At 44.3% G+C, this 25,448-nt stretch overlaps 3 protein-coding genes across 4 annotated transcripts in view; 1 reads left to right on the top strand and 2 right to left on the bottom strand.

Annotated features, from left to right (window-relative positions):
• Positions 1-145: 145 nt before the first annotated feature.
• fbp2 (fructose-1,6-bisphosphatase 2) lies at positions 146-11,402 on the bottom strand. The gene is made up of 7 exons (XM_006809576.3): positions 11,173-11,402; positions 9,052-9,214; positions 7,950-8,042; positions 6,978-7,118; positions 5,966-6,103; positions 3,521-3,640; positions 146-381 (listed from the first exon to the last, which is right to left on the bottom strand). The coding sequence occupies exons 1-7, from the start codon at positions 11,343-11,345 to the stop codon at positions 196-198; spliced, it is 1,014 nt and encodes a 337-aa protein (XP_006809639.2). The 5' UTR covers positions 11,346-11,402; the 3' UTR covers positions 146-195.
• Positions 11,403-11,916: 514 nt separating this feature from the next.
• fbp1a (fructose-1,6-bisphosphatase 1a) lies at positions 11,917-18,131 on the bottom strand. Of its 2 annotated transcripts, none has more exons than XM_087849538.1 (7): positions 18,052-18,131; positions 15,235-15,397; positions 14,680-14,772; positions 14,322-14,462; positions 14,085-14,222; positions 13,806-13,925; positions 11,917-12,519 (listed from the first exon to the last, which is right to left on the bottom strand). In XM_087849538.1, exons 1-7 carry the CDS (start codon positions 18,087-18,089, stop codon positions 12,328-12,330), a joined length of 885 nt encoding a protein of 294 aa, XP_087705664.1. In that variant the 5' UTR covers positions 18,090-18,131; the 3' UTR covers positions 11,917-12,327. The 2 variants fall into 2 exon arrangements, with proteins under 2 accessions (XP_087705664.1, XP_087705663.1); XM_087849537.1 differs by lacking the exon at positions 18,052-18,131 and adding an exon at positions 16,285-16,581.
• Positions 18,132-19,841: 1,710 nt separating this feature from the next.
• kank1a (KN motif and ankyrin repeat domains 1a) overlaps positions 19,842-25,448 on the top strand; it is a 57,579-nt gene continuing 51,972 nt past the window's right edge. Inside the window, exon 1 of the mRNA XM_087849518.1 lies at positions 19,842-20,048. The gene's annotated coding sequence lies outside the window, so the exon portion shown is untranslated. The remainder of the gene's footprint in view (positions 20,049-25,448) is intronic.

The raw sequence follows: 25,448 nt of genomic DNA, 5'->3' as shown, positions 1-25,448 counted from the left end.
CATATTTCTTTCTGTTTTTATGCAGCATATATGACCCAATACAGACACTTTCATAAATCATGATGTCACAGTTAATAAATCTAATTATTTAAGGTTAAGCTGAATATTTAGCTGTTAAAGCAGAAACAACATCAGGTCACGACTGTGAGAAAACCACACTTTAAGAATCTTCAGCCAATCGAAGCTCCCGCAGCTTTATGAGAACTTCTTGACGAAGGACAGGTACTCGTTGACGTCATCAGGGGAGCCGACGACAAAGGGCACCCGCTGGTGGAGCGATTCAGGCTGAACGTCCAGTATCCTCTGCGTGCCCGTGGTGGCGAGGCCACCGGCCTGCTCGATGATGAAGGCGATGGGGTTGCACTCGTAAAGCAGCCGCAGCTTCAAGGAGAAGTTAAAAAAAACACGTACTTGAGTTAATATTGAAAAGAGAAGCTCAGCTGTTTACAGATAAAGGTCACACGGTCATAGCTGGAATCTGAACCGCTCAATCATTTCTAAAGATGGTAAATATTCACTCTGACTGATAACCACCTCACAGCGGGCAGCCGAGGCTCACAACAGCACGTTTCCAGTTTTGTGAGTCACATTCATGAGCATAAAAATGTATATTAATGTTACTGTAACATCAGATCAGGAGAAATCTGTTTTTAAAATCCTTTTTAACTTGACTGAATTCATTTGAGTTGATTGAGTAAAGATGATCCAACACTTTAAAGATTTAAATAACCAGGAGCCGTGCAGGTTTGTGGAGAGCAGCCGCTGTTTGTGTAGCTACAGTTTACAGATGACCACACGTCGCAGGCGATCATCAGGACAGACTCGTGTTCATGTTTAGTTTTTAATTATCACGGATATAAAACTAAATGAGTGCTGGACTCTGGACACGCAACAAACAGAAGACGAACCCCAGACTAATAATCAGAGGCACTAATAATCTCAGTTAATAAGCACGCACAGGTCCCAGCGGCGATCTGTTATCACGTATGAAGACGTATGAACCCTGCTTCCGGGTCCAAATGTTTATTAAGGCTGTCGTGTTTTTAACATGTTTTAATGCTTTGTATCTGCTTCTGTTTAACCTGAACAAGCTCCTGTTAACTTTTACCGAGTGGAAAAAGTTAGTGTTCATCCTCCAGCTTCACTGTGTTTATGCTAAGCTGCTGTTATTGTTCTATATTTCTTCATACATTCTTATATATTTCTATATTGTGTATTTGTGTATTTTGTTGTGCAGTTATCTTATTTTCAACTTTAATTTATATATTTTATCATTCTTTCCTTGTTAAATTTACCCTTTTTAATTTTCATATTTATTTCCTATCCTATTCATAGTCTTTTTTTCTTTAGGTCACAGCAGTTGTCCAAGCATTTCACTGCATATCGTTCTGTGTATGTGACAAATAACATTTGAATCTAACATAGCTGTGTAGCTAGCCACACGTAGCACATCATTATATAGCAGCTAGCCCAACTTCAGTAACCCTACAAACGTCACTGCTGATTAGTTTTCTGTCTTCATTTATGTTGGAAGTGTTAGCAGAGCTGTACGTTTGAATTCTTTCATAAATCTCTCAGTCAGAACATGCTATATCATGTTTAGCTGGAAGCTAGCGAGCTAACTTCCTGCTAACTTCTAACTCTGTTAACCTTCATAAATCCTGTTTTCATGGATGCCTGGATGTTAAACTTAATTGTTACACCTGGTAAAGCAGCAACACTGATTATTTTATTAAAGATTTTATTAAGATTTAGACAGTTTTTAACTCTCAGTGATGTCACGGTGTTTGTGTGACTTTGGGACCTGAAGTGGCGATTGGACCCGGAAATAATGACGTCAGACTTAAAGCCCGGATACTCATCTGTTTCTGAGACACGCTTCTTTCTTTGACTCTCACATGTAGTGAGCTGATTCCTGGCAATATTAGAGAATGACAACAAGAAAAAAGGAAGAAAATTCTCTCAGAATTGGGAAGTGGAGTAGTTTCTTAGTTTTTATTGTGGCTGCATTTCCTTTTCTTGTGTCCATCAAATCCACATAAACCGTTTCTGATTCGTGACCTTTCAACCGCCACTCGACCTTTAAGAAAGCCTTCCCCTCTTTCTTCACGGCTAGGGTGTCTTTATTGGAGCGCTATGGCACGCTAACGGCATGTGTTTATCCCCACTAAAAGCTCTCCACTGGAGCATTTGATCTAGTGTAACGGGGCGATCGTGGCTCAAGAGTTGGCAGTTTGTCTTGTAATTGGAAGGTTGCCGGTTCGAGCCCCAGCTCGGACAGTCTCGGTCGTTGTGTCCTTGGGCAAGACACTTCACCCGTTGCCTACTGGTGGTGGTCAGAGGGCCCGGTGGCGCCAGTGTCCGGCAGCCTCGCCTCTGTCAGTGCGCCCCAGGGTGGCTGTGGCTACAATGTAGCTGCCATCACCAGTGTGTGGATGGCTGTTATATATATTTGTATTTGTTACATTCAGCTATATAAATCAGTCAGATTAGAATTCAGACACCTGCTTGTGAAAGACGTTAATTTTTTGATGGGGACATGTTTGGGAGTTTACGTGGTGCTTTTGTTAAGCATTAAAAAAACACCCTAAATTTGGCCAAAATGTGAAAGTTTCTTTGTTTCCAGGTTACTTTTAAATGCTCTTCGTCAGTATTTCAATAATAACACCCGGCAGTGAACGAGCAGGTCGTGGCTATGTGCTGAAACTAGACAGTCTGAGTTTCATATTCCCGTCTTCACTGCAGTGCACAGGTTTGTTCACAGCTGCCTGTAATTTCCCCTGTATTCAGTTTACATCTTATAATATATTAATCACATGTTAAGAGTTATTATTTGCTGTTGTTTTTGAAACTGTCGCTCAGCAGCTGTAGCTCGTGTTTGCCCAGGAAGTAATGGTGGAAATATGATAGATGTGTTTGAAGCGCTCACAGAGGGAAGCTTCCTGGACACTGACACATGAGGTTTGTGGGTTTTCTTTACCACCAGTCTCTGCTGCCTCTGAGCTTTATTTATCTCAGGACAACCTTGGATTAGTCCACGGACACATCCACGGCAGTGTTTGGTCACACGTCACAGTCCACGCATTTCATTTTGGAGCAAAAACTTAAATCAAGCTTTTGAAGTTAAAACAAATTTAAAATGCTTCATGACTGAAACACACGTTTGTTTCTTTTTTTGTGGAGTGAACCCATTAAAGGGGACCTGCTTTGCTCTTCACACTGTTACACTGATGGTCGCTGACACTAAACACAGCCACAGATTCAGATAATGAGTTCAGTGCATAAGCAAGAAATCCCCGCGAGCCAAAACCTCAAACCTCAGACTGCTCTGAAAACTTTTTTTCCTCTTCTGGGCTGCGTGATGTCAGTGAGAGTCAATATCACTTTCATGTCAGGCACACCGGCTACACCAAGGCCCAGTGTAAGATAAATAAGCATTATTCTGATTGGTAAATCATGCAAAGCCACTCAAAAGCACAACGAGTCCCCATTGAACAGCTGCAGCCGTCTCAGTGGTTACCTTTCCCTTTGGGCTCTTCTCATTGGCCGGATACATGAAGATCCCTCCGTAAGCGATGGTGCGGTGAATGTCTGAGACCATCGAGCCCACGTATCGCGCTCCGTAGGGCGAAGTGCCGTCCTGCAGGAGAGAAATTCATTTTAAATGTCACTAATGTCACTGTCACATTTTCTATGCTCCACATCACATTTTGGTTTATTTTAAGAAATAAATTTAAACACACAGATTAGCATTCCCAGAGATGTTGTGACCTTTTTCCCAGTTTTTGACTGGTATTTTATGTTGGCTCATTCTTGGATGTAAAGCGTTAGTTTATCTACTTCCTGTGGTCACTGTCAGGTAAAAGCAGCCCTAACAAAAAACTGTACATTACAGATATTACAACCATTTAAAAACAAAGAGCTGTATAGCCACAGCGTCATGTGACCAGCGTCTCCCCGAGTTCGACACTCCAGCTTTATCACTACGATTTTAAAAACTGGCCTGTAAGTAACGTCTGATATGAAATGACTTTGGACAAAAACATTTGCATCACATTTCATATTTTGTAAAACTGAAGCAGCTTCTGAATGTCTGGTTTTTACACAATGAAACTGGTCTGCACACAAAGACACGAGTGAACCAGAGTGAATGAAGCACAGCAGGTCAAAGGTCAAAGTCCACCTGCAGCAGCTGGAACAGACAGGCAGACGCTCCACAGCAAGTCTGCTTTTACATTTGAGATTAAATATTCTTCTCAGAATTTGTTGTTTAACAGGTTAAAATGTGACGACATCATGTGACGCGTGCAGTCGAAGGTGTGTGGAGTTCCCACCGAGCGAGGTTCGTGTTCGGACTGGCACAACATGATGTAGAGTCATGTGCCTGCTGAGTCACATCCCGTAAGGGTGTGTGTGTGTGTGTGTGTGTGTGTGTGTGTGTGTGCACAGTAAAGCAGGGCTTCCCAAACATGACACACGATCAAAAAGAAAAGAAAAAAAAATCACCTCGAGCGAAACTACCTAAAATAAAATAACTGGAAGTCAAAAGAAAGCAGCGAGTGAGGGGAAGTTATGGAGGGTGTGACGTGTGAACGTATGATTTATGATCTGAAGCATGTTAATGCTGAGAGAGACGTCCTGAGCAGGAGGGGTGCTGATCTGGAAGCAGTGATCAGTGTTGAAATCTGGTCACCTGACTCTGTACGGCTGCTCCGCTGTAACCAAATAAAGCTTTTTCAAACAGACGTTACATTTGTAAACGATCCTTCATGCAGGTGAGAAACTGACGGGTTTAAAAAAAGGAGCAGAGACTGAAAACTTCCCCGCGCGGCTTTCAGAAAGTTTTGTGTTTCACTTTAACCTCGTGACTGAAGATCTGCTGTTTCATAAAGAAGCAGAGTGTGAGTAACTCTGCGGTCACTGACGGGTTGTGCTGGCTCATGATGCGCTGTGTGAAGTGTTTATGGAAGAGATATGAGTAGGAAATCTGCTGTGACGCAAACTCGGCCTGATGGGAACTGCAGCGTGTGCAGAGTGGACTTTTGCAAAGTATAAATACAAAGTTACATTTAATACACATAATCCCACAGAGGTTGTTTTCCTATAGATTCGTGTGACGAGGCGTTCGGGACATCCTGCAGCTGCTGTGTGAAGTTTCTTGGTCTTTGTGTTTGAAACCAAACCCACGAAGCGTTGACAGAGTCGTGTCACACACGCGACACAGTGCACCACTTTTAATTTGAGTTTTCAGTTATTCTAAAAGTACACAGGAGGGTTTTGTTTTGTTTGCTTTTTGGGAAAAATCAAAATCAAAGGAAACTGAAATGAGAAAACGAGAGCATCAGCGAATCCCGGGCTGATGAAGAGGACGCTCATGACAAGCGCAGGCTTCACAAAGTGCTGAGTGTGCGTGTGCAGACAGTTTCCAGTTGAGAAGCAGTTTCCTGAGCAACAGGATGTGCACTCACATTAGCTGTTTCACCATCCTGCAGCTCAGCTGACCGAGCCGCCACTCCTTCAGCCTGACCGAGCGGTCACGCTCCGCTGACTGCCCGTCACATGTTTCAGGGCATAGCTAACCTCTACCTGCTCTCGCTACAGAAATGCATTTAGAGTCTTTTACTGTAAATCACCCAGAATGCACTGCATGTGCATGTAGGGCTGAAGTCATTTCTCCCACAACCATGAAATGGTTTTATTGAGCAAGTCCAACAGTGAAGTATACACGTACCATGATACTAGACTGATCAACAAACATGTTCTCTGAGTCTGTAAATGTGTAGCCCTGCAGATGCTTCGTCAGGACTCACATGATGAGTGCGAGGAGCTGCTGGTGTGTGAACTGTGACCTGAACAGATGCTCTGTGGGTCGATAGCTCGCATTTCTACTGCGGCTTCAGTTAAAGGTATCACATCTAAAAGCATAAACGCGCTCTGAGTAAGTGGACGCCGTGCGCGCTCTTACCTCGGGGTACTTCTTGTGTTTGAGGTATTCATTGATGGAGGGGTGGAAGTACTTGGCGTAGCCCTCGTTCAGACTGTAGATCTTCCCCTTGGGCTTGATCCTCACGTTCCTTTCAGTCAGGATGAACTCGCCGACGGCCTGACAAGAAAACAGACGTTTAGTGGAAACAATAGAAATGATCAGGATAGAAAAACATCAGCAGAAGTGAACCAGCGCCAAAGGATCCAATCCAGATGTTAGCCAGTGGCTTCCTTTAAGAGCAAAATCCTCAGGTCAAGGTGCTGCATTATACACGACTGTAAACACTGATGATACCTGATAAAGGAAAACAATCCTCCTCAGCAGGACAATGTTACTCTCTCCAGCTGTTGAGATCTCCGGAGCTTTCTGGACTAAAACAGCGTTCCGGGTTTTTCCTACATTTCTGTTTGCATCACGACTCATTTCTTCAACTACATCATAACTAAACCTGCTTTTTAAAAAGGCTGATCAAAATGTTTTTAAAGACCAAAAAACTCAATTATCAAAGAAAAAGTGAAGTTTATTGAAAAGCTGATTAATCAAAGTTGTTCACTAAACAACAAAAGACAGGAAAACTCACAGGAAGGAAACGAGAGAGAGGGAGACGGGACGAGAAACAGGAAGGCATCAGGTGAGAGGAATAAAAACACTCAGACAGACAGGAAGTCAAACAGGAAGCATCAGGAAATTTGCATATTTGATGCTGAAAAATGATGAGAAGATGTGTCCGTGATCTTTGTTTAGACTCTTTTTACCTTTGAAACCCAGAATGTGACACGAGTACGATGATATAAACTGATTTAATCAGAGAAGAGGTGCCAGAAACATTGAGGCAAATCTAAAAGGATCGATGTGTGTTTACAGTCCTGAGATTACACTGTGCAGATGTGCCTCACGAGGGATGACTGACAGCATCGTGTCTGCTTTCTTTGGCAGAAACAATAAACCAGAGAAACGTGGAGGTGTGGAAACCTGTGACCGCAGTACTCACAGGATCGAGTGTGAAGAAGTTGACCCCGGCGCCCGTGCTGAAGGCCACCAGGGTGGCGCTGCCATAGAGGGCGTAGCCGGCGCACACGATGTTGTTGCCCTGCTGCAGGGCGTCTTTCTCGGTGGGCTCCCCCTCTGAGGTCTGAACATCACAGCAGGGAGAAACAACAGCAGCATCCTGAGAGATTATCTGCAAACTGTTCACAGACTGAGTGCCTCAGTGGACGAAGACTGTAGCATCGACCAAAAACTCACAAACTGACATCAGATTAACGTTTTACTCATTTCAGAATAAAACACGTGGATGAATCACATCAGGTTTCATGGTATAAACCTCACGCAGGCCTGTCTGGGTCTGGGTGTTGTGCAATGTTGAAAAAGCTCAGCAGGCTGCAGCTGTAAATAATCAGAAGCTGGGCAGCAGCGCCCTCTGGTGTCTGCAGCATGTTACTGCACCTCGACCCTACAGAAATCTGAAACATTTAAAATGTGAAGCTTTTTTCTCAATTATTGAAGTTTCTTAAAATCCCAGAAGCCTTTAAAGACTCGAGGTGTGTTTGAGTAACATAGATGTTTCTGTTACAGACGGCAGCTTCACAGCATGAGAACATTTCCTGGATTTTTAAAAACGTGGTAGCGGAGTGATCGATAAAAAGGCTCGTGGTGGGAGACGCAGGAAACCTTAATATTTAAATAGAAATAAAATCAGTGTGGACACTGGGTGTGTCCTGTAATTACTGCACAGCATCATTACTGCGCAACTGTTACTAACAGTAACTAATAAGTAACTTAATAGCACAAAAGCTGTGTAATCAAAATATATTTAAAGTACTCACAGTAAATGTACTCAGATATTTTACTGTTGATGGTTTGAAATACTTATGACTTCATTCAGTACCAGGATTTGGCTGTTTTCCTTGACTCGGGAGCAAAATGTTTGTGATGCAGATGATTCGGTGAGACTCTGACTCACACGTTTGTAGATGGCGAATATGGTGCCGATGGACGCCAAGCAGTCGATGTTACTGGAGCCGTCCAGAGGGTCGAAGCAGACCACGTACTTCCCCTGTGAAGAAACACACTAAATAATGAAATATGATGATAATAATAAATTATATTCCAAATAAAAGTGAATGAGTCAGGCAGACATCTAAAACCAGTGCTGGGGGGGAGCGGCAGAGACGGGAAGTAAACAGGAAATAAACAAAGTGTCACTTGTTAGACTGGAATCATATTATTTCAGAATAATGTGTTTATCACTCAGTGTGTAGTATTAATGACTTAGTTAGACTTAGTACAGAACACGGCCATCCACCTGCATCTAAAGGTCAAAGGTCACTCTTGAGGACACCAATGTTCACATTTTGGACAGAGAGGACAGATGGTTTGAAAGAGGAGTCAAAGAAGCCATCTATGTCCACCGTGAACGCCATCTGTGAACAGAGGGCGGGGTTTACGACACCAACCGTCTGTCATCTATAATCCAGTTTTGAGATCCTTCCCAGACGCCTTAACGCCCACTCACATCCTGGGCCTGGGGCTGGGCTTCACCTGACACCTTGGCTGATTGTGACCTACACCCGTTTTCACGCCGTGGCTCGTACAGTTAGGTAGAGGATCAATAGGGGGTCCATGACCCTCTTGGGGACACCCCCACAGGGCTTTTGTCTCCGAGCTCCTTAGACAGAACATGCATGACGTCATTCAAACATCCAGATTAAGAACAACTCGTTCAGGAGTTTCACTCGTCCAGCTGCGATGTTGTGGGTGTTTAATACAGTTAGAGCCATAAATATATCGACAAAGGAACATTTCTTTTTTCTCTGTAATTCCAGACTGTGGACATCCACCTGTACATCTACTCATCAACCTTAAATTTCATACTTTAACTGTGCAAAATCTTCTCTTCATACTGAGCTGGATCTTCCCGGCTTAGATGTGGTGAGGTGTCACACCAGTCCTGACTGACTGGAAGAGGTCACGCCCATCACCACAGATGTGATTCATCACAGGATAAAGATGGACTCACCTGTGACGGTGGAACAGAGACACCTGGCTGTGAGGTGGCTGCTTACCCTCTTCTCCTGGGGGGTGACGATGAGCTCCTTGTTCTCCTCAGACACCATGCAGCAGGTGCTGTAGGAGGCCTGCAGCATGTTGATGACCAGGTCGTTCGACAGCACGTCCAGCTTCTTCACGTCGTCCCCCGTCACGTTCACAGCGCCCGCCAGACCCTGCCTGCACGGACCAATCAGCAGCCACACGTTAGCCACGCCCACACACAGGACACCTGACTGAGATAGTGATGGTAAATTTGATTCTTTTTACTGAATCGAGTTTTAATGAGTCACTCACCAAAGTGAATCGGTTTTTGAGTCATTTGATTCACTGAGTCAGTTGACCAGAGAGTGCAAACAAATGTACATTTTCACTCAAACTTAATTTGTTTCTCTTTTCATGTAAATCCTACTGCTAAGATGAATGATTCTAAAAGAAAACAACTATTTTATAGAGCAAAAAAGAGCAAAAACATTTCTAAAATGAAGCAATTTCCTATCAAAAAGCAATTTCCTATCAAAATTGCTTAATAGACTTTATTTTGTTTATTTTTTATTTTATTAGTATTTTCCTTAAATGTGTCAGATATATATTTTCTCATCTAAATGTCCACTGAAATGTGAGCCAGGGGGCGGTAATGCGCCTTAACATTGGTTGCCAACCAAGAAGAAGAAGAAGCTGTAAAGATTGCCCCGCCCTGGTCCCCAAAACCATACACAGAGGGAAAACCAATTTCTTGGTGAGGGATTTTGAATGAGACCACATGACCAGGGGACCAATCAGCAGCCGTCAGCTCATCCAATGGTTAGTGAGTCCTGAGTGATTCGCTCACCGTAGATTCAGCACAGGAAGGGAGGGGGTGAGTAGCTCAAATGTGCTGTTAGCATGTTAGCAGAGCGATGCTACTATGAACCGAGGAGCTATTGTCTTGATGTGAGCTTCTCAGGGTTTTTTCTTCTAGTTCAGAACAGAAATTTTTTTGTTAAGATACTGGATGTTGTGTTTTTCTCCACAATTTTAATTATAAGCTAGATATATTGCTGCTAACAGCAACAGGGATGAGTCAGTGAGTCAGTTGGGCTTGTGAATCATGATTCACGAGTCAGTAAAGTGATTCTCGAGTATTGAACGATTCGTTCATGATTCGCGCATCACTAGACTGAGAGCAAACCCGCTCACATCCGGCTGAGCAGAGAAATTCAGTTAGTCACAGAAAAATTCTTCATTATTGCTTTTTTCCACACAGCGGTTTCTTCAACTGGAGATCACGTGTGAAGCAAACTATCTCCATTTACTGCCAACAAAGCTGAACTGTGATTGGTTATGTAAGCTCTGGATAATGATGCTTTCTTCACGGGCTGGCACGATGTCAGCAGTCTTCTGTTACAGTTAACAGCACAGTGCTTTGGGATCCTCACGAGCTCCGTCTGCAGCTTTAAACAAACCAGACACACTAAACTGTAAAGCGGGCTGTCAGGGTCACGCCTGCGACCCCACGTTGATCTGAGGCGGGCTGCACCACTGACACTCCTGCACAATATGACATACATGGACACTTTGGCATTTAATAAGATAACCATTGAAAAATGATGATGCAACGAGCTTTGTTTAATTAAATGTGGTAAAGTCGGACCAGCAGATCTGTGACTTGACACTAAATCATTTTATGCTTTTATGATTTGAGCCATTTGTCCAGATCTTAATATCGCTGCTCTATTCACACTTCAGTCGTGAAGCGGACCAACTTGGACCCTCAGATGGGCTTGTTTTGGCCCCGGAGCCGCGTGTTTGACACCCCTGCCCTTAAACAAAGAATGTGAACAATGCGCACAGCTCAGTCCTTTCACTGCATCTTTTATTAAAGTCACGATTAGAGTGTTGAAATCATACAAAGCTGTGTGTGCTGCTTTCACTGCGGCGCTGCGACCTTTATCCAGCACAAAGCCTCCGTTCATACAGCGCTGCTGCACTTATTGTGCAGTGTTGAAATCAGAGGTGATTTATCTGTGATTCTACACTGAACACAAACAGCCAGTCGCTCCACCAGCTCTGTGACGGAGGCCGACCTCCAACAGCAAAGTTCACGCACAGCTTTGCCGCCGCATGCTGACCTGTCTCTGTACGTAGGTGATACTCACAGGTGGGCCAAGCCTGCCTTACGCACAGCAGATGAAATAGCTTTGATGGCCGTCAGCATGGCGTTGATGAGCTGGGTCAGCTCACCCGTCGCCCCTTTCGCCTGGCGCCCCGTCTCGATGACAAACCGGGTCAGGGTCCATACGTCCGTCTCAAACGCCGACTGGTCCGACATCTTCTGTCCTTCCTGCTGGGCGGCGAGCTGCGAGTGAGCCACCTCATTATGAGCCTCGTCCTTTTCATGCCCAGAACTGTGAAGCCGAGCCAGGGGATCTATTTGTGAGCGCAGCCGAGTGGAAGAGCGGGTGTGTACGTGGAGATGGTGTCGGGTGTCAGCTGCAGACTGGCACGCTTTAATCCTGCACAACACTTTTTTCAGCAGGTCTGCAGCAAATTCTAAACATGCATCGAGGTTTACTCAAAAATAATCACAGCTGACTTCAAGGTTAAGGTTTAAAACACATCAGCTGCTACAAAAAAAGTTGAAGAATTTGTTTCAGTTTGATGTTGTGTGTCTTTGTGTTACAGGCTCGATTCTGCAGCCGTGTTTTAGCACAACAGCAGCTCAAGTTAGCTTTAAATGTCAGTCGGGCTCTGAGCTTCAGCTGACCCCGGCTTAAAGGTCGACTCCACTGAAATAAGTATCTTTGAACTTTACCCTCCAACTTGAAGATTTCTAGATATCATCGAGGGACACAAACTGAATAACTGTGAGATGATGACACATGACTGAAATGATCAAACACTCACTCGTTCTTATTATTTATTGAGACTTCATTGTTGCAAACAGCTGTTATTTCACACAATAAAAGAATCACATTTGGTTGCAAAGAGGCTGTTTTTGGTCTTTTGCACATCTGGAATGTCTCTTTGATTTAAGGCACAACTGGAGGTAAACTGAGGAGCAAAGGTCTCAGACTGAAGTGCGTTTGTGTGTTTTTGGCACATTTTTGGTCTTTGGTAGCTTTTGTTTAGCAGTATGTGAACTTATGAAGCACCTCTTAACAATGGGAGGGCTAACGTGGCATGAAAACACGGTGCCTCCAAATCTCTTCACATTTTTGGTCTTTAAAACCCATTTTTACATAAAAACCATCATTACAGAGGCGGTAACGTGCATCCCAGCAGGAGGACAGCTGTGTGAGTCCTGTGCGGTCTCACTTCTTGGCGTGTTTCTGGCAGATGGCGATGTACTCCAGCACGTCCTCGGTGGAGCCCATAGCCACAGGAGCTCTTTGGTGGATGCTCTCAGGCTGGATGTCCAGGATGTTCTCGAAGCCCGTGGAGGCCATGCCGCCCGCCTGCTCCATGATGAAGGCCATGGGGTTGCATTCGTACAGCAGACGCAGCTTTGAGTGAGAGGGGAGGGAAGGTGTGAGTGCTCATGAGAAAGTCGGGAAAACTCACAGACGTTCAGATTTTAGTGCTTGAAGGAAAAAAATCAGATGTTTTTTTTTCCAAGTCTGTTTGAAAAGTCACAAATGAAAATCGGACCAGGATTTTCTAGAAGAGATCATTCCTCCTGTTCATGTAAATATCTTCTTTTTGTACTTTAAATGTAATCGACAGTCTGCTACAATAGTTCATAAACAGGCCTTTTAGTGTCATTTCATATTTTTTTGCACATTTAAACTGTCAGATGTGTTTTTTGGGTTTAGGAACCGTTACAGCTGCTTAATCCTCCTGAATGACCAAAGTTTACTAAATGGTTTTTCTTCAGTATGAGTCAAACTAGCGGCCAGCTCAGGTCAGGGGGGCATTTTCCTGCAGACCTCTGGCTGTACCGGCTTCACTTTTCAGAACCAGGAACCAGAATGTCAAAGTGAGCAAGCTGATTTCATCAGCCATAAATAATATCTGCCAGTTAGTGCACAGTAACAGACTGAAATGCTCATTTAAACCAACGTAACCGAAGCACAAACCACTGGAATTCAATTCTATTCAGTTTTATTTACACAGCGCCAAATTCAACAGTCGCCTCAAGGTGCTTTATATTGTAAGGTCGACCCTACATTAATACATACAGAGAGAAACCCAACAGTCATATGACCCCCTATGAGCAGCACTTTGGCGACAGTGGGAAGGAAAAACTCCCTTTTAACAGGAAGAAACCTCCAGCAGAACCAGGCTCAGGGAGGGGCGGGGCCATCTGCTGTGATTGGTTGGTGAGAGAAGGAAGACAGGATAAAGACATGCTGTGGAATGATCTGTAACTCACAGCAGGTCAAAGTTTCTGTCAGATGATTCAAATAGAAATGCTCCAAAAAGCACCGACACTTCAAATCTGTGAAGGCTCGCCTGGGCGGACAGCAAACCTGTCGCTCAGCTAACTGGACTTTAAACGTTACCAGAGTGGGTGAGTTTTAAAAACCTCTATTCTACCTGCTGCTGAGTGACAAACTATCGACCCCAAACCATCTACATACCTGCACAAAAACACTGTAGACATTAGTTCTGCTTGTCTGGGTTTGTAATCATCTGTGGGAACTGAGCTGATTTTGATGCCAGCCTCGAGGGCCAATCGAGGAAAGTTTTGACACGTTTTCCAAGTTTTTTTTAAGCTGCTACAGCATCGATGTCACGTTTCGGACGCCTACACTGCATCCATCTTTTACATACAGCTGCAGGACCTTACCTTTCCCTTGGGGCTTTTCATATTTCCTGGGTATAAAAAGATTCCTCCATACATCAGCGTTCTGTGCACATCTGCCACCATAGAGCCAATGTAGCGGGAGCCGTAGGGCTCACCGCCGTCCTACAGGCGTAAAAAACAACGTGTTTAGTGACGAGGTCTACGGTAAAGATACATCAGTGTGCATTATTAGTGTTTATTGTATATCCAGCATGTTTGTGGATACTGCAGGAATGTATAAAGTTCCCCCTGGAGACAAACACGTCTGGACACCTGCGTTACCTGAGGGAACTTCTTGTTCTGCAGGTACTCTGTGACAGCAGGGTCAAAGTACTTTGCATAACCTTCATTCAAGCTGTAAATCTTCCCTCGTTTCTTGATCTTCACATCCCGCTCGACCAGTATGAACTCCCCGATCGCCTAAACAGCAAAAAGCAGTAAAAAAAAACATGTTTGTAGATAAAATCAGTTCGCAGCGTTTCTGTGTGGAACACGCGGAACCTTCAAAAGAGCGCTAACCGGGTCGAGCATGAAGCAGTTGACTCCCTGGCCGGTGGAGAGCACTACCATGGTGGCGCTGCCGTAGAGGGCGTAGCCCGCTGCCACGAGGTTCCTGCCGGGCTGCAGAGCGTCCTTCTCACAGGGCTCATCATCTGTGGTCTGAGGGAAACGGCATCAGTCATGTCATTATTGATTCTGTTGGCTGATTCGACATCATAAAATCAGTTAGCTTCCAGTCGCTGCTTTAAACATCTGCAAGTGATGCAGCTGTGAAATCCAATAAAAACAGTGATGTTTAATCACTTTGCCAACACTTTAAGTTTTTAAATCAAGAACAAACCAGTTTCATCATAAGCTCTTAACCCTGAGCTGGTACCTTTTTGTAAATGGCAAAGATGGTGCCAATGGAGACGAGACAGTCGATGTTGGAGGAGCCGTCCAAAGGATCAAAGCACACGATGTATTTGCCCTGAAGAAGCAGAAAAACATGCAGTGAATATGTGACGTGTTATATACACGAGAGCTTCTACAAAAAGGCGTCGCAACAGCTGCCTTGAAACGCCTCTGGGCAGCGAATCTGAGGCCTTATCTAATTTCACTGATCAGTGAATCTGACTGTATCTATGCACCTGTCAAATGTCATAGAAAATAGTTTGTTTCTGAGTTTGCTCCAAAGGTTTTACAAAGCAGATTTCCCCTGGACGCTACACTCATGATGATGTGCAATTCATTGTTAAAGGAACTTTTAAAAAACTCTGCGTACTTAGAACTTAGAATCAACTTAGAAACATCTGAATGATCCGTCTCAGTTTTCAGATGACGTCCCACACAAATAAGATCAGGTTTTTCAGGCTCGGTGGGTTCTTTGAGGAACCTGGAGCGTTAAACCTGGTTAGGCTTAAAGTCTCAAATATCTCATCTGGTTACTTACCCTCCTGTCTGGCTCCACTATGATGGCTTTGTCGTTCTCTTCAGACACCAGCACGCAGGAGCTGAACGATGACTTCAGCATGTTGATGACCAGATCGTTGGACAGGATGTCCAGCTTCTTCACCTGATCGCCCGTCACATTGGTGCTGCCGGCGATGCCGTAACTGAGAAAAGCAAAAACAAGTGAGCGTGAAAAGTTCACACACACACGCGTGTGTATTTATACCCTTGTGGGGACATCTCATTGACATAATGCTTCCCTAGCCGCTTACCTTAACCATAACCCTGACACTAAAACCACACTTTGAGTCTCAAAAATGCTTTCAAACTCGTGGGGACCAATAGGGCTGTTTGTCCCCACGAGTATAGTAAACTACCAATGTTTGGTCCCCATGAAGACGTTAATACCCGTCCACACACACACACACACACACACACACACACACACACACACACACACACACACACACACACACACACACACACACACACACACACACACACACCAGGTAGTAACAGAGCAGTAAGCCTGCCTGAGTAAAGCTGCTGGGACTACTTGTTGCGGCTGCTCTGGATGAACAAAGACGTCTTTGGGTGGAATTAAATCACAGAGACTTCCTTGTTCAGTCAGACTGGATAAATAAGAGTAACGTGACGCTGCACTTCTGAAACACTCGTTACTCCACTGAGACGCAGCTCTGCAGGAACAACATGCAACATGTTCTCTTATTTCACAAAAACCAGCGGATGTGATGAAATGAAGACAAAAGCAGATATTAAAGTGAGCCGTGAGCAGGAGCTGGTCTGTTCCCCGACTCGTTCAGGGTAAAAAACACAAGTACCGCAGTAATAACCACCTGTGGACCGAAGCATGTCTTATAAAATGGGCGTGTCTGTTCCAGGTATGCGCTTTCTGATTGGCGCAGAGACCCTGGACCCCTGCGTGCCGCTGAGGGCTTTAGACAGCGCTGTATTGGAGTACGGAACCGTGCTGGCAGGGCCGTAACAGCTACTTCCAAACCTAACGGCGTGTGTAACGTGGCTCACTCACAGGTGGGCGATCCCAGCTTTGCGCACAGCGCTGGAGATGGCCTTCACCGCCGTGCACAACGAGTTGAGCAGCGTGGTCAGCTCCCCCGTGCCTTTGGCCTTCCTGCCCTGCTCCATGACGAAGCGGGTCACGGTGACCACGTTGGTGTCGAAGGTGCTGCTGTCGGACATGGTGGCGGCTGAGTCGCTGGAACTGCGGGTTTGAGGAAACTGCAGGATTTAAATGCGGCAGCAACGCGGAACTGCGCGTGGACAGCCGTGGGGGGAGTGTAGGCAGAGGAGAGGTGTGGCCCCGCTGTGCACACTGAGCGCTGCAGCGATGACACGATAGTGTTACAAACACAAGGATGTGAGCAGAACAAAGAGAGCTGCACAAGCCCGAGTCCAGACTTTTGTTCCCCGAGAGCGACAGCCCGACACAGATACGAGGAGTGCGGACACGCATTGTTTCTGCGCACGATAGTCAGCGTTTACATTCCTCTTGCGCACATGAACTTTTCAGCGCGTTGTCCTGGATTTTCCCTGTGGAAAGATTAGTGGCTCCAGACTGTTGGAGACGCTCGCATGCTCATTTCATACCCCTGACGAGTCTGAATGGCGAAACTTATGCGAATCAGCTGAAGTCATAAAACCATCAGGTCGAACAGAAGCGTGAGAGTGACGAGGATCTGAACTCCTGAAACTCCAGCATGCAGAAAACACGGAGTCAAATGAAAATGCTTCATGCAAACATGAAACTGCACAACATGCTGTGAGTCAGGGCGGAGAGGCTAAAACAAGCCAGTGCAGAGACAGTAGTTTTAATGATGTCTGCAGTGTTTTAACGCTGAGGTTGAAAGAATGTACTTATTGTAAGAAAGTCTGACCTTCCTCTTGAACACTTCAGTGCGGTTGTGACACTTGAAGATGCTGCAATGGAGCTGAAAACCATTTTTACCACATACTGCTGAAGACACAAACAGGCTGTCCATCATGTGTCAATAAAACCGATGAAGAAAGACAAAATGTGACGAAGCTGCACACAGTTTGCACGCACACACGGAAACACAATGATGTTTGTGTAGTTTAGAAGAGACCGAATCAAAACCATGAAGGAAATCTGATCTTCCACAAAACACAGAGTACTAACATGTATTTGGGGTCACGCTGTCAGAAGATAAAGATGGGAACAGCTCAAACATACCTGTGTGTTCTATATGCAGTTGAATCGTTGCTACAGAGAAACACTGGTGACATTTCAGACCCGTAAATCTGCTTTTCAGTTCAGTGGAGTGGAATAAACTCACCGAATCTCAACACAAATATAACTCATAATAATTGATTTTCACTCAGTGCAGACTGTGTATGCTTTACCTGACTGTTAAGTGTAATGAAAAGAGTCAGATGAAGCATTCTGTCTTATAACCTTTCAGCCTTTCATCTCACGTGTAACATACAGTAAACTTCACTGCTGACGAGCTCTGTGACTTCAAAGTACTTCAAGCAAAAGTATATCTGTAAGCTTAAAACTGGAAACAAACACTAGGAGCTCATCACCGTCTCCAGGCTTTATCTAACTGAGCTGTTTACTTGGTGATGAGACAAAACACAGCTCAGGAACAGCAAACACACTTTTATAAAAATCTGCTGAAACTTTATCTCTGAATCTCAAGTGATAAAGATGACTGATGGTTTAATAGTCCTTAAGCTCTCAGAGCCAGTCGGCTGTTATCAAAGAAGATTATATCTATATCCCACATATTCAATAGATTAGTGAGCATGAACTCACTTCAGAGATGTTCTCCTGTCTGCAGCTGCGTCCAGCATCCAACCAGTAGCATCAGCAGCACATTAAACCATAAGTTAACTTCCATATGAAGGCTGTGATTGACAGATATAGGTTTTGTAGTTGAAGGGTGAGAAAAAAAAACACAACAAAACAAAACATCGCTTTACTAATAAAAAAAAAAAAAGCAGAGTCCCATGAAGGCCAGATGTCCCAGTTCTGCACTAGCACTTAAACGCAGCTTACATTTGTGGGTCGGGTAGCGTGAAAAGTGCCCCCCCCCCACACACACACACACACACTTGCACATGTGACTTCATATGTGAGTTTTTTTTAAACAATCTGTGATAGTGTTAGATGTTCGTCCTGCAGCACAGGAAGCGTTTAAAGGTGAAAACGATCTGATTTATATACATCAAATTAACATTTGACGCGTAATTATCAGCATTTATTCAAATTTTGATACTTTTCATTTGAGAAATAGTTTTAGGTGAGACCAAATTGCTCTGTGTGTAGACACACGTCCGTGTACTCACTCATTTGTAAACTGTGGTTTATGCTATTAAGCTGTAGGAACTATTTTGCGCACAAACATGTGCCAACAGTAGGCGTTCAAATAGATCTATATCAGGTCTAATTACATTTATTTTCAGGATCAGAAACTTTATTGTCATTGTCACAGGTACAACGAAATTAAGAATGTTCCCCGATCATTGCATCATCCCTAGCAATATCAAAATATAAATAAAACAATAAAATTCAATAAATAAAATAGATAGAATACTTAAAATACTAATAAGACGTAACAGTAAAACATTCACATACATTCCCACATACATGCTTCAGACCGTGCATAGATTAACACAAGAGTGGCGTGATGGACATTTTTTTGTAGTATTCAGATGTGTTATTGCAGTTGGATAACAGCTGTGTTTGAGTCTATTAGTCCTTGCGCTGATTGCCCTTCTTTTCTCTAATGAAAACAAAATAAAGACGTTGGCTTTAAATGTGCAATGAAGGTAAACAGTCAGCTGTCAGTGCTGCGTGTTTATTCCACAGACCACATTAGCTTCAGGGAGTTTGGCTTCTCTTTGCCTCGCGCTGTTAACGCCACTGGTCACCAGATGGCGCTGTCGGGCAAACGCAGCCTCCGGCGGGACGCTGACTCTGTCCAAAGCAGTGAGGATGCGTTTCTGTAACTTGTTATCATCACGTATCTTTGAAATAATGATCATTTTTATGTACATGTAGGTATTCGTGTGTCTGCGTTAAATATTTAGGTTCATTTAAAAGTGTAAGTATTTTAAAGACCGTAAAAAATGAGCCCCGATGAAATTATCTGACACAGAACAATTAAGAACACTTGATATTAATGCGCCAGCTGAAACCGCTTCCATCTATGTCCCGAGCACTATATTGTATCGCGGAAGAGAAACATTTTCGTTAGTTATAGTAAGTTAAAACTATGAAATGTATATTTGTTTGCGTCATTTAACTTTGTAACGTACATGTCTGTTTCTCCCCGGTGTGGTCACAGTTTTACGACACAACGTGTAGACACTGGTTAGCAAACGATGTGCTAACTGCATTAACCTGCACGTTTACCTGAGTTTTAAAGCACAAGGTGAGTCCGCGCTGTTTGCTCTTCGTGACTCAGCTAGTGTAAGTAGGCCGAGCCTTGTGCGCAGGTAAAGCAACACCTGTGCCTCTAACTGACCTTCACATCAGCTCAGACTGGGCTCCTGGGAGGGCACCGACTGCGCATGACCGCGGGTTAACTTGGAGCCCAGGCACGAGCGGACAAGTACAAAGAGGCTGCTGCTGCTGGCGCAGAGGGGACGTACCGTGTGCGGCGGGCACAGACTGGAGCTTTGCACACTTTTGCGCAAAGTTAACGCTTTACCCAGCTTTTACCCTCCGAGACTCCGACCCCGAGCACAGAAAGGAGTCCGAGGAAAGGAGCTGCACCTCCAAAGGAGCCCGGGAAGCGTTAGCGTGGGGTAAGTTAAAGTCGCTTTTGCTAATACAAAGTGTGTTTTCAAGTATTTCAGTTCTCCCAGGTGTCTCTGTGTGCGCGTGTAAGCGTGCACGAGCCGTCTGCTTAATTAATTACGTAAGTTGAGCGTGTCTTCGGTGCGTGTTGTCGACCAGGTGGTCCTGCAGCGAGCAGACAGACAATCCCATGAAGCGCTGCTGGTTAAGCTGGATTATATTTAAAGTCAGCTGGTGTTTGGGAGTCCTTCAGGTAATCTGGCGCTGTTTTTTTTCCACTTCCGTCTGCGCTGCGCAGGTGTTATGAGGCTGAACTTTGAGCTCCAAGAGCGGGGAACCGGAGGCGAGGGACGGCGGAGGTTTTCAGGGGGATTCGCCCCTCGAGACCAGTTTCATTAAACTCGTGATTAAATCCACAGTGAGCCGCCGTCGCTTGGATTCAGTGTAAGTCAGGTGTCACCACAGGCTCGCGGACACCTTTAGCTCAAGCGCGAGAACGCAGAAATGTCTTTCGTGGCACTGTTTCCACAGCCGCGTCCTCGTAGCGCAGTGCGTGATGAGCTCTTAACAAAAGAGTCTCCGTGGAGCTCTAAAGGTCTCATCAACCCCGAAATGCTGCTAAACTAGTGTTGGACACGTTTCCTTCTTAGCTACCTGTTTTCATGCGGGGGGGGCTCAGACCTGGATGGTAGTCGCCATTGTGCTGGTGAAGAGCTGGGGTCAAACAGAGCTCCTCATCCTCTCCTGGCTCACAGGCCTTTCCACTCTTCAGTACAGATGAAGCACTGGGGCATTGAAATTTTAAGCTTCCACTGTGGGCTTGTTGCATATCTCAAGATCCATTTTTCTACACTTGGATAATAAGTGCAGATTTCATCCAGGAGGCCACACAAAGCATTCCTTCAGGGCCCCGAATGCCTCGCATTTTGTGGCTTTGCAGAAAGCATCGCAGCTGCTGCTTTGCTGTTTGTAGCACTGATTAACAGCTTTAATGGGGTTTGAGGGTTAGCGAGTCATTCACTAACCTTAAGGTGGTTAAAGGGTCATCTCAGTGTCTCTAACAGCTCAGGTGTTCTTTACTTCACTGCAGGGAGCTTGTTTCATATTTAATAAACTGAAGATGAGATAAAAATGCTATTTCTGGAAGCTTATTGATCTCTAATGCTCTCCTCCTCGTGAAGGAAACGCTGCGGTTGCACTGCAGAGTGAGAGCCGTCTGCTGACCAGCTGACCCAGAGGCTGCTAATATCTCAGTAGGTTGTGATTGGCTCGCTCTCTTACAAACACTTAAAGCAGATCTGGCGGCGGCTAAGCCCGGCGTCAGTTGGTACCTCAGGCTTAGCGCACTCCAGGTCCACATCATCAGGCGGGTCGCTCGGTGGAGGTCTGTGAAATGACGCCTGACTGAGACGACCCTCACATCCGCAGGATCAAAGCCGGGTCTCATCTGCTCAGACGTGTGGCCTCCCCCGCCTCCCCCGCCTGTGATTACGACTCCCACCCCTCCTGTTTGTTTAGAGGAAATGACTTCCACTCCACAGCTCTGTGTGAGCAGCTTGCACGTCACGACTGGCCTCGCTTCTCTTGTGGGTGTTCAGTTTTTTCGTGGAGTCCTTGCCGTGGTGTTTTCTCTGTAATTTTATCTCGAGAGGGTTGCTGAGTTATAATTTTAGTTTTGGTTGAACATCTGTGCATACTTGTCTTGTTTGTGCTTCTCTTGCATGTTTTTGGTTCTAAAAATAAAGCTGCTCTGCCCGGGTTCACATGAAAATGTTAGTTTTTGCGTGCGTGCACATCTGTGCTCAATGCTTCCCTGCTGGGTAACCCCGAAGAAACCACTCTTACTGGCTGGACTGGAGGTGAAGGGAGTCGTTGCAGCTGCTCGGCTTTAACGTGTGGGATGAGGACCTACATGAGCCTCGGGGTCTGCCCTGTTATTACAAGATCAAATGTACTTTAGTTTGAGTGGAAGATCCACTTAAACTAAAACCATAAGAGCCCCCTCCTGCAAAAACAAGAACAGCCCAAGATGCGTTTGAGAGGAGATAAATGTGTTCAGGGAGACCTTAGATAAGACATTTCACAAAGGACACAACGGCGGACAGTCTCGGTTGTTGTGTCCTTGGGCAAGACACTTCACCCGTTGCCTACTGGTGGTGGTCAGCAGGCCCGGTGGCGCCAGTGTCCGGCAGCCTCGCCTCTGTCAGTGCGCCCCAGGGCAGCTGTAGCTACAATGTAGCTGCCATCACCAGTGTGTGAATGTGTGTGTGACTGGGTGGATGACTGTTTGTGTAAAGCGCTTCGGGGTCCTTTGGGACTGAGTAAAGCGCTATATAAATACAGACCATTTACTCAGCATGAACCTGGACAGTCTGAGGTGGTGTCCATACTGATCTTTAAATTGTAATTTAATTACATCTCTGTCCAGATGAGCTTGTTGTTCCTCTAAAACATGGGCTGGGAACTTTTTTGTATCAAAGTTTGAGTAATCCTGAACGAGAGACGACTGCACAGAGCCCCTGAACGCACCATGAAGCCTCTATAATGACTCACAGCTTTATTTAAGGACATAATGAAGGTGACACAGCTTACTCTGTAAATTAGCTTCTCTGAATCTCAACCATTCTGCAGTGAGCTATTTGTGATCACAATAACAATGAAATTGTCTGGTTTCTAACCACCTTTACCAATAAACTGGGATCATTACTGCCTCAAAATTGAGTTTCTGGTTGGTGACTGACCCTGAAGCCCAGCTGGTCTGCAAAGAGTTATTATTGCCTTTAGTAAGAGTAAGTCGGAGTCGGGGAACACTGGCGATGAGCAAAAGAGCTTCAAGTTGCTGTGAAGCTGCCGTGCTGCAGTTCTCGGGGCAGTTGTTGCAGTTATTCTGCAGCATCGGCTGGTATGAAACTGGTGCTGCACCTCCACTCACAGTGCATGAGTTTTGGATGTAAATAAAACATTTTAAAAACACTAGTGGACAGGCTGAAATGAAAAGACTTGCATAGCTGATTCTGAGTAAAGGCGAGCTTCAGGGAATCCTAACAGATTTCCAGCAGCTCGGAGCAGCTGCCAAGTCGGCACCACGCTGTTTGCAAATTTGCAAGGAAGTTATTACCGCGGTGATCAAAGCTCTGGCAGGACTGCACGAAATTCTTTTTAAATCAGTTCTTGTGGATTTAGCAGCTTAATGGAGTCAGAGTGGCCTGAGATGGATCGGGAGACGTTTGTGTGTGTTGGCACAGATGGTAGAGGAGGCTGTGAGGTGTGTTAGACTGACACTTAAAGCAGAGGTGAGATTATTTAGTTTCTTCTGCAGATGTTTGGTGTCTGGGGATTAACGCATTAGATGCTTTATTGTTTGGTTGTAGTTTTGCATGGATGACTTGCAGCTGGAGTTTTTCTGCACAGCCCGACGAGGCCGACGGTAAACATGACCCCGGTCGCTTCTACCTGCAGAGATTATGAAACAAATCAGGTGAAGTTGTTGTGACTTTGAATTTCACTGACAAGTTACATAAGAACAAGCGGACACATGAACTATCACGATGAATGTCAGCGAGCCCCGGATAGCGTTTTATCCCTGTTGATGATTCATCTCTGCATGCTTCGACTTGTGAGATTCTCGTTGGGTAGAAGATTGCTGCGGCGAACATGAAGGAGGGAAGCTTTTTGCTCTCTGTGGCTGGGATTAACCCTGCCTAAACCTCGGAGTGCGTTTCACAAAGATGTTTTGTTTCCTGGTATGTTAATCCCGTTCTTTCTTTCATGCTCCCTCACAGTCGTCACATGCTCGTCGTATCACAGGCAATCAATAAGGGATCATTGACCTGTGACATTATGAAATTAAGAGTTTAAATGAGACGTTTTTTGTTTCTCAGCTTTGGCACCTCACAGACGTCGTCGAGCTGTTGGGACAGCAGCAGATTTGTGACGGGGTCTTCTACTTAAATATTTGTGTTGGTGTCGGCTGTGAAAAGCTCGATCTTTGCAGTGCTGATGGGACCTTTTGAATCAATGTGCCGGACGACGCCCTCGTGGAAACGCACTCTGCCTGACAAGACTTGCAATAAATGATTGTTTTTAATTTTCACTTTGATGGGAGGAGTGATGGTGCGTGGAACTTAAGGCTAAAGCGGGAACGCCATTACACACCAACCCTTACAGGGGAAGGAAGTTATTCTTCAGGTGTAGAGCTGACGCCTCGCACACTGATCCAGTGTGGCATTCTGGGAAATCAGCTTTCAGCTTGCTCATTTTTAGTAAACAAGTTTTTGTTCTCGAGTCACACAACAAATATTTCAGGGCATGTATAAATGTTTATTACTCCAGGCACCTGTTTGTGGATGTTTCAGATCACAGTGCTCGTGTCGTGTAAGAGTCTGTTAACCTTCTTGGATAGAAATAAATGTGACTTTGATTTCATTTGGACCTGTCGGTGTTAAAACATTTGAATAAATGTATAAGGAACTCTTTGGATTATAAAGTAACTGGAGGTTTGTGTGTGTTTTAAGAAAAATGACTAAAAACCTTTATTTTATATTAAAATAAGTATAATTAATTTGGTGGCATTTATTAATTTGTGCAGTTTTTCTCTTATCAAGGTGAAATTTTGAATATTATTGATATGATTTATATTTATTGGAGCAGAACAAATACTTGCTAATAAAAATCTAGGTAAATGGTAGAGGTGGGAATCGCCACACAACTCACGATACGATATTATTGCAATTTTTAAAAATATTTTGCGATATTCAGATTCTGTACATAAAGGTAAACTTTATCAATATTCATTTTCTCTAATATCAAAGTCTCACACTCAGTCTTTCTCTCATTTCAGTTTGATTGTTGACAAACTGAACGGTTTGTATTACAGTCTAGTCCAACTTAACTGAATCAACCATCTGGTACAATTATAGCTATTCTGAACTATGCAGTTTATGAAAACTATGCAGCCCCTTCAGCAACTGAAGAATTTGAAAGTAAATTAAAACAAAATATAATTTTACATTAAATAAAAAAGTTTTAAACTTAATTAAAATAAAACATGTCTTAAATTAAAATAAGTAAACTGTCATGTTTATTGCTGCCATAAAAAGTTGAACACATTTGGACAGTGAAGGAATGTCAGGATTCTTGCTCAGAAAAAGGATCAACATGCTCTGAAGTCAGAGCACAAAAACCTTTTTGTAACAGAATATCGATTTCTGCTGTCCCTGTATCGATACATTATTAGCAAACAAAGTATCACAATGCTACATAGTATCGATTTTTTTTCCCCCACCCCTAGTAAATGGTCATAAAATCTAAATCTGAACGATGAAACCAACAGAATCATTAACATCACTAATTAATATAGTCGTTCACATATGGTGACTTATTTAAGCCTTTTGTCTTAAATACCATCA

The sequence above is a fragment of the Neolamprologus brichardi genome, chromosome 12 (assembly GCF_056152115.1).
Source record: "Neolamprologus brichardi isolate AB-2024 chromosome 12, ASM5615211v1, whole genome shotgun sequence".
In the NCBI taxonomy this organism is placed as follows: domain Eukaryota; kingdom Metazoa; phylum Chordata; class Actinopteri; order Cichliformes; family Cichlidae; genus Neolamprologus; species Neolamprologus brichardi.
Note: the sequence above shows the minus strand (reverse complement) of the source record. Positions and strands in the feature narration are given on the sequence as shown.

What these genes read in the sequence shown, in the direction of transcription:
- fbp2 (XM_006809576.3), bottom strand. Translation starts at nt 11,345, where the DNA reads ATGTCGGACCAGTCGGCGTTTGAGACGGACGTATGGACCCTGACCCGG. An exon ending in AAGGCAGGCTTGGCCCACCT is followed by an intron (nt 9,215 to 11,172) that starts GTGAGTATCACC and finishes TGGTCCGTGCAG; the next exon opens with GCAGGGTCTGGCGGGCGCTG. An exon ending in AGAAGAGCCCAAAGGGAAAG is followed by an intron (nt 382 to 3,520) that starts GTAACCACTGAG and finishes TTCTCCTTGAAG; the next exon opens with CTGCGGCTGCTTTACGAGTG.
- fbp1a (XM_087849537.1), bottom strand. Translation starts at nt 16,454, where the DNA reads ATGTCCGACAGCAGCACCTTCGACACCAACGTGGTCACCGTGACCCGC. An exon ending in TCTTTGCCATTTACAAAAAG is followed by an intron (nt 14,463 to 14,679) that starts GTACCAGCTCAG and finishes CGTTTCCCTCAG; the next exon opens with ACCACAGATGATGAGCCCTG. An exon ending in AGAACAAGAAGTTCCCTCAG is followed by an intron (nt 13,926 to 14,084) that starts GTAACGCAGGTG and finishes TTACGCCTGTAG; the next exon opens with GACGGCGGTGAGCCCTACGG.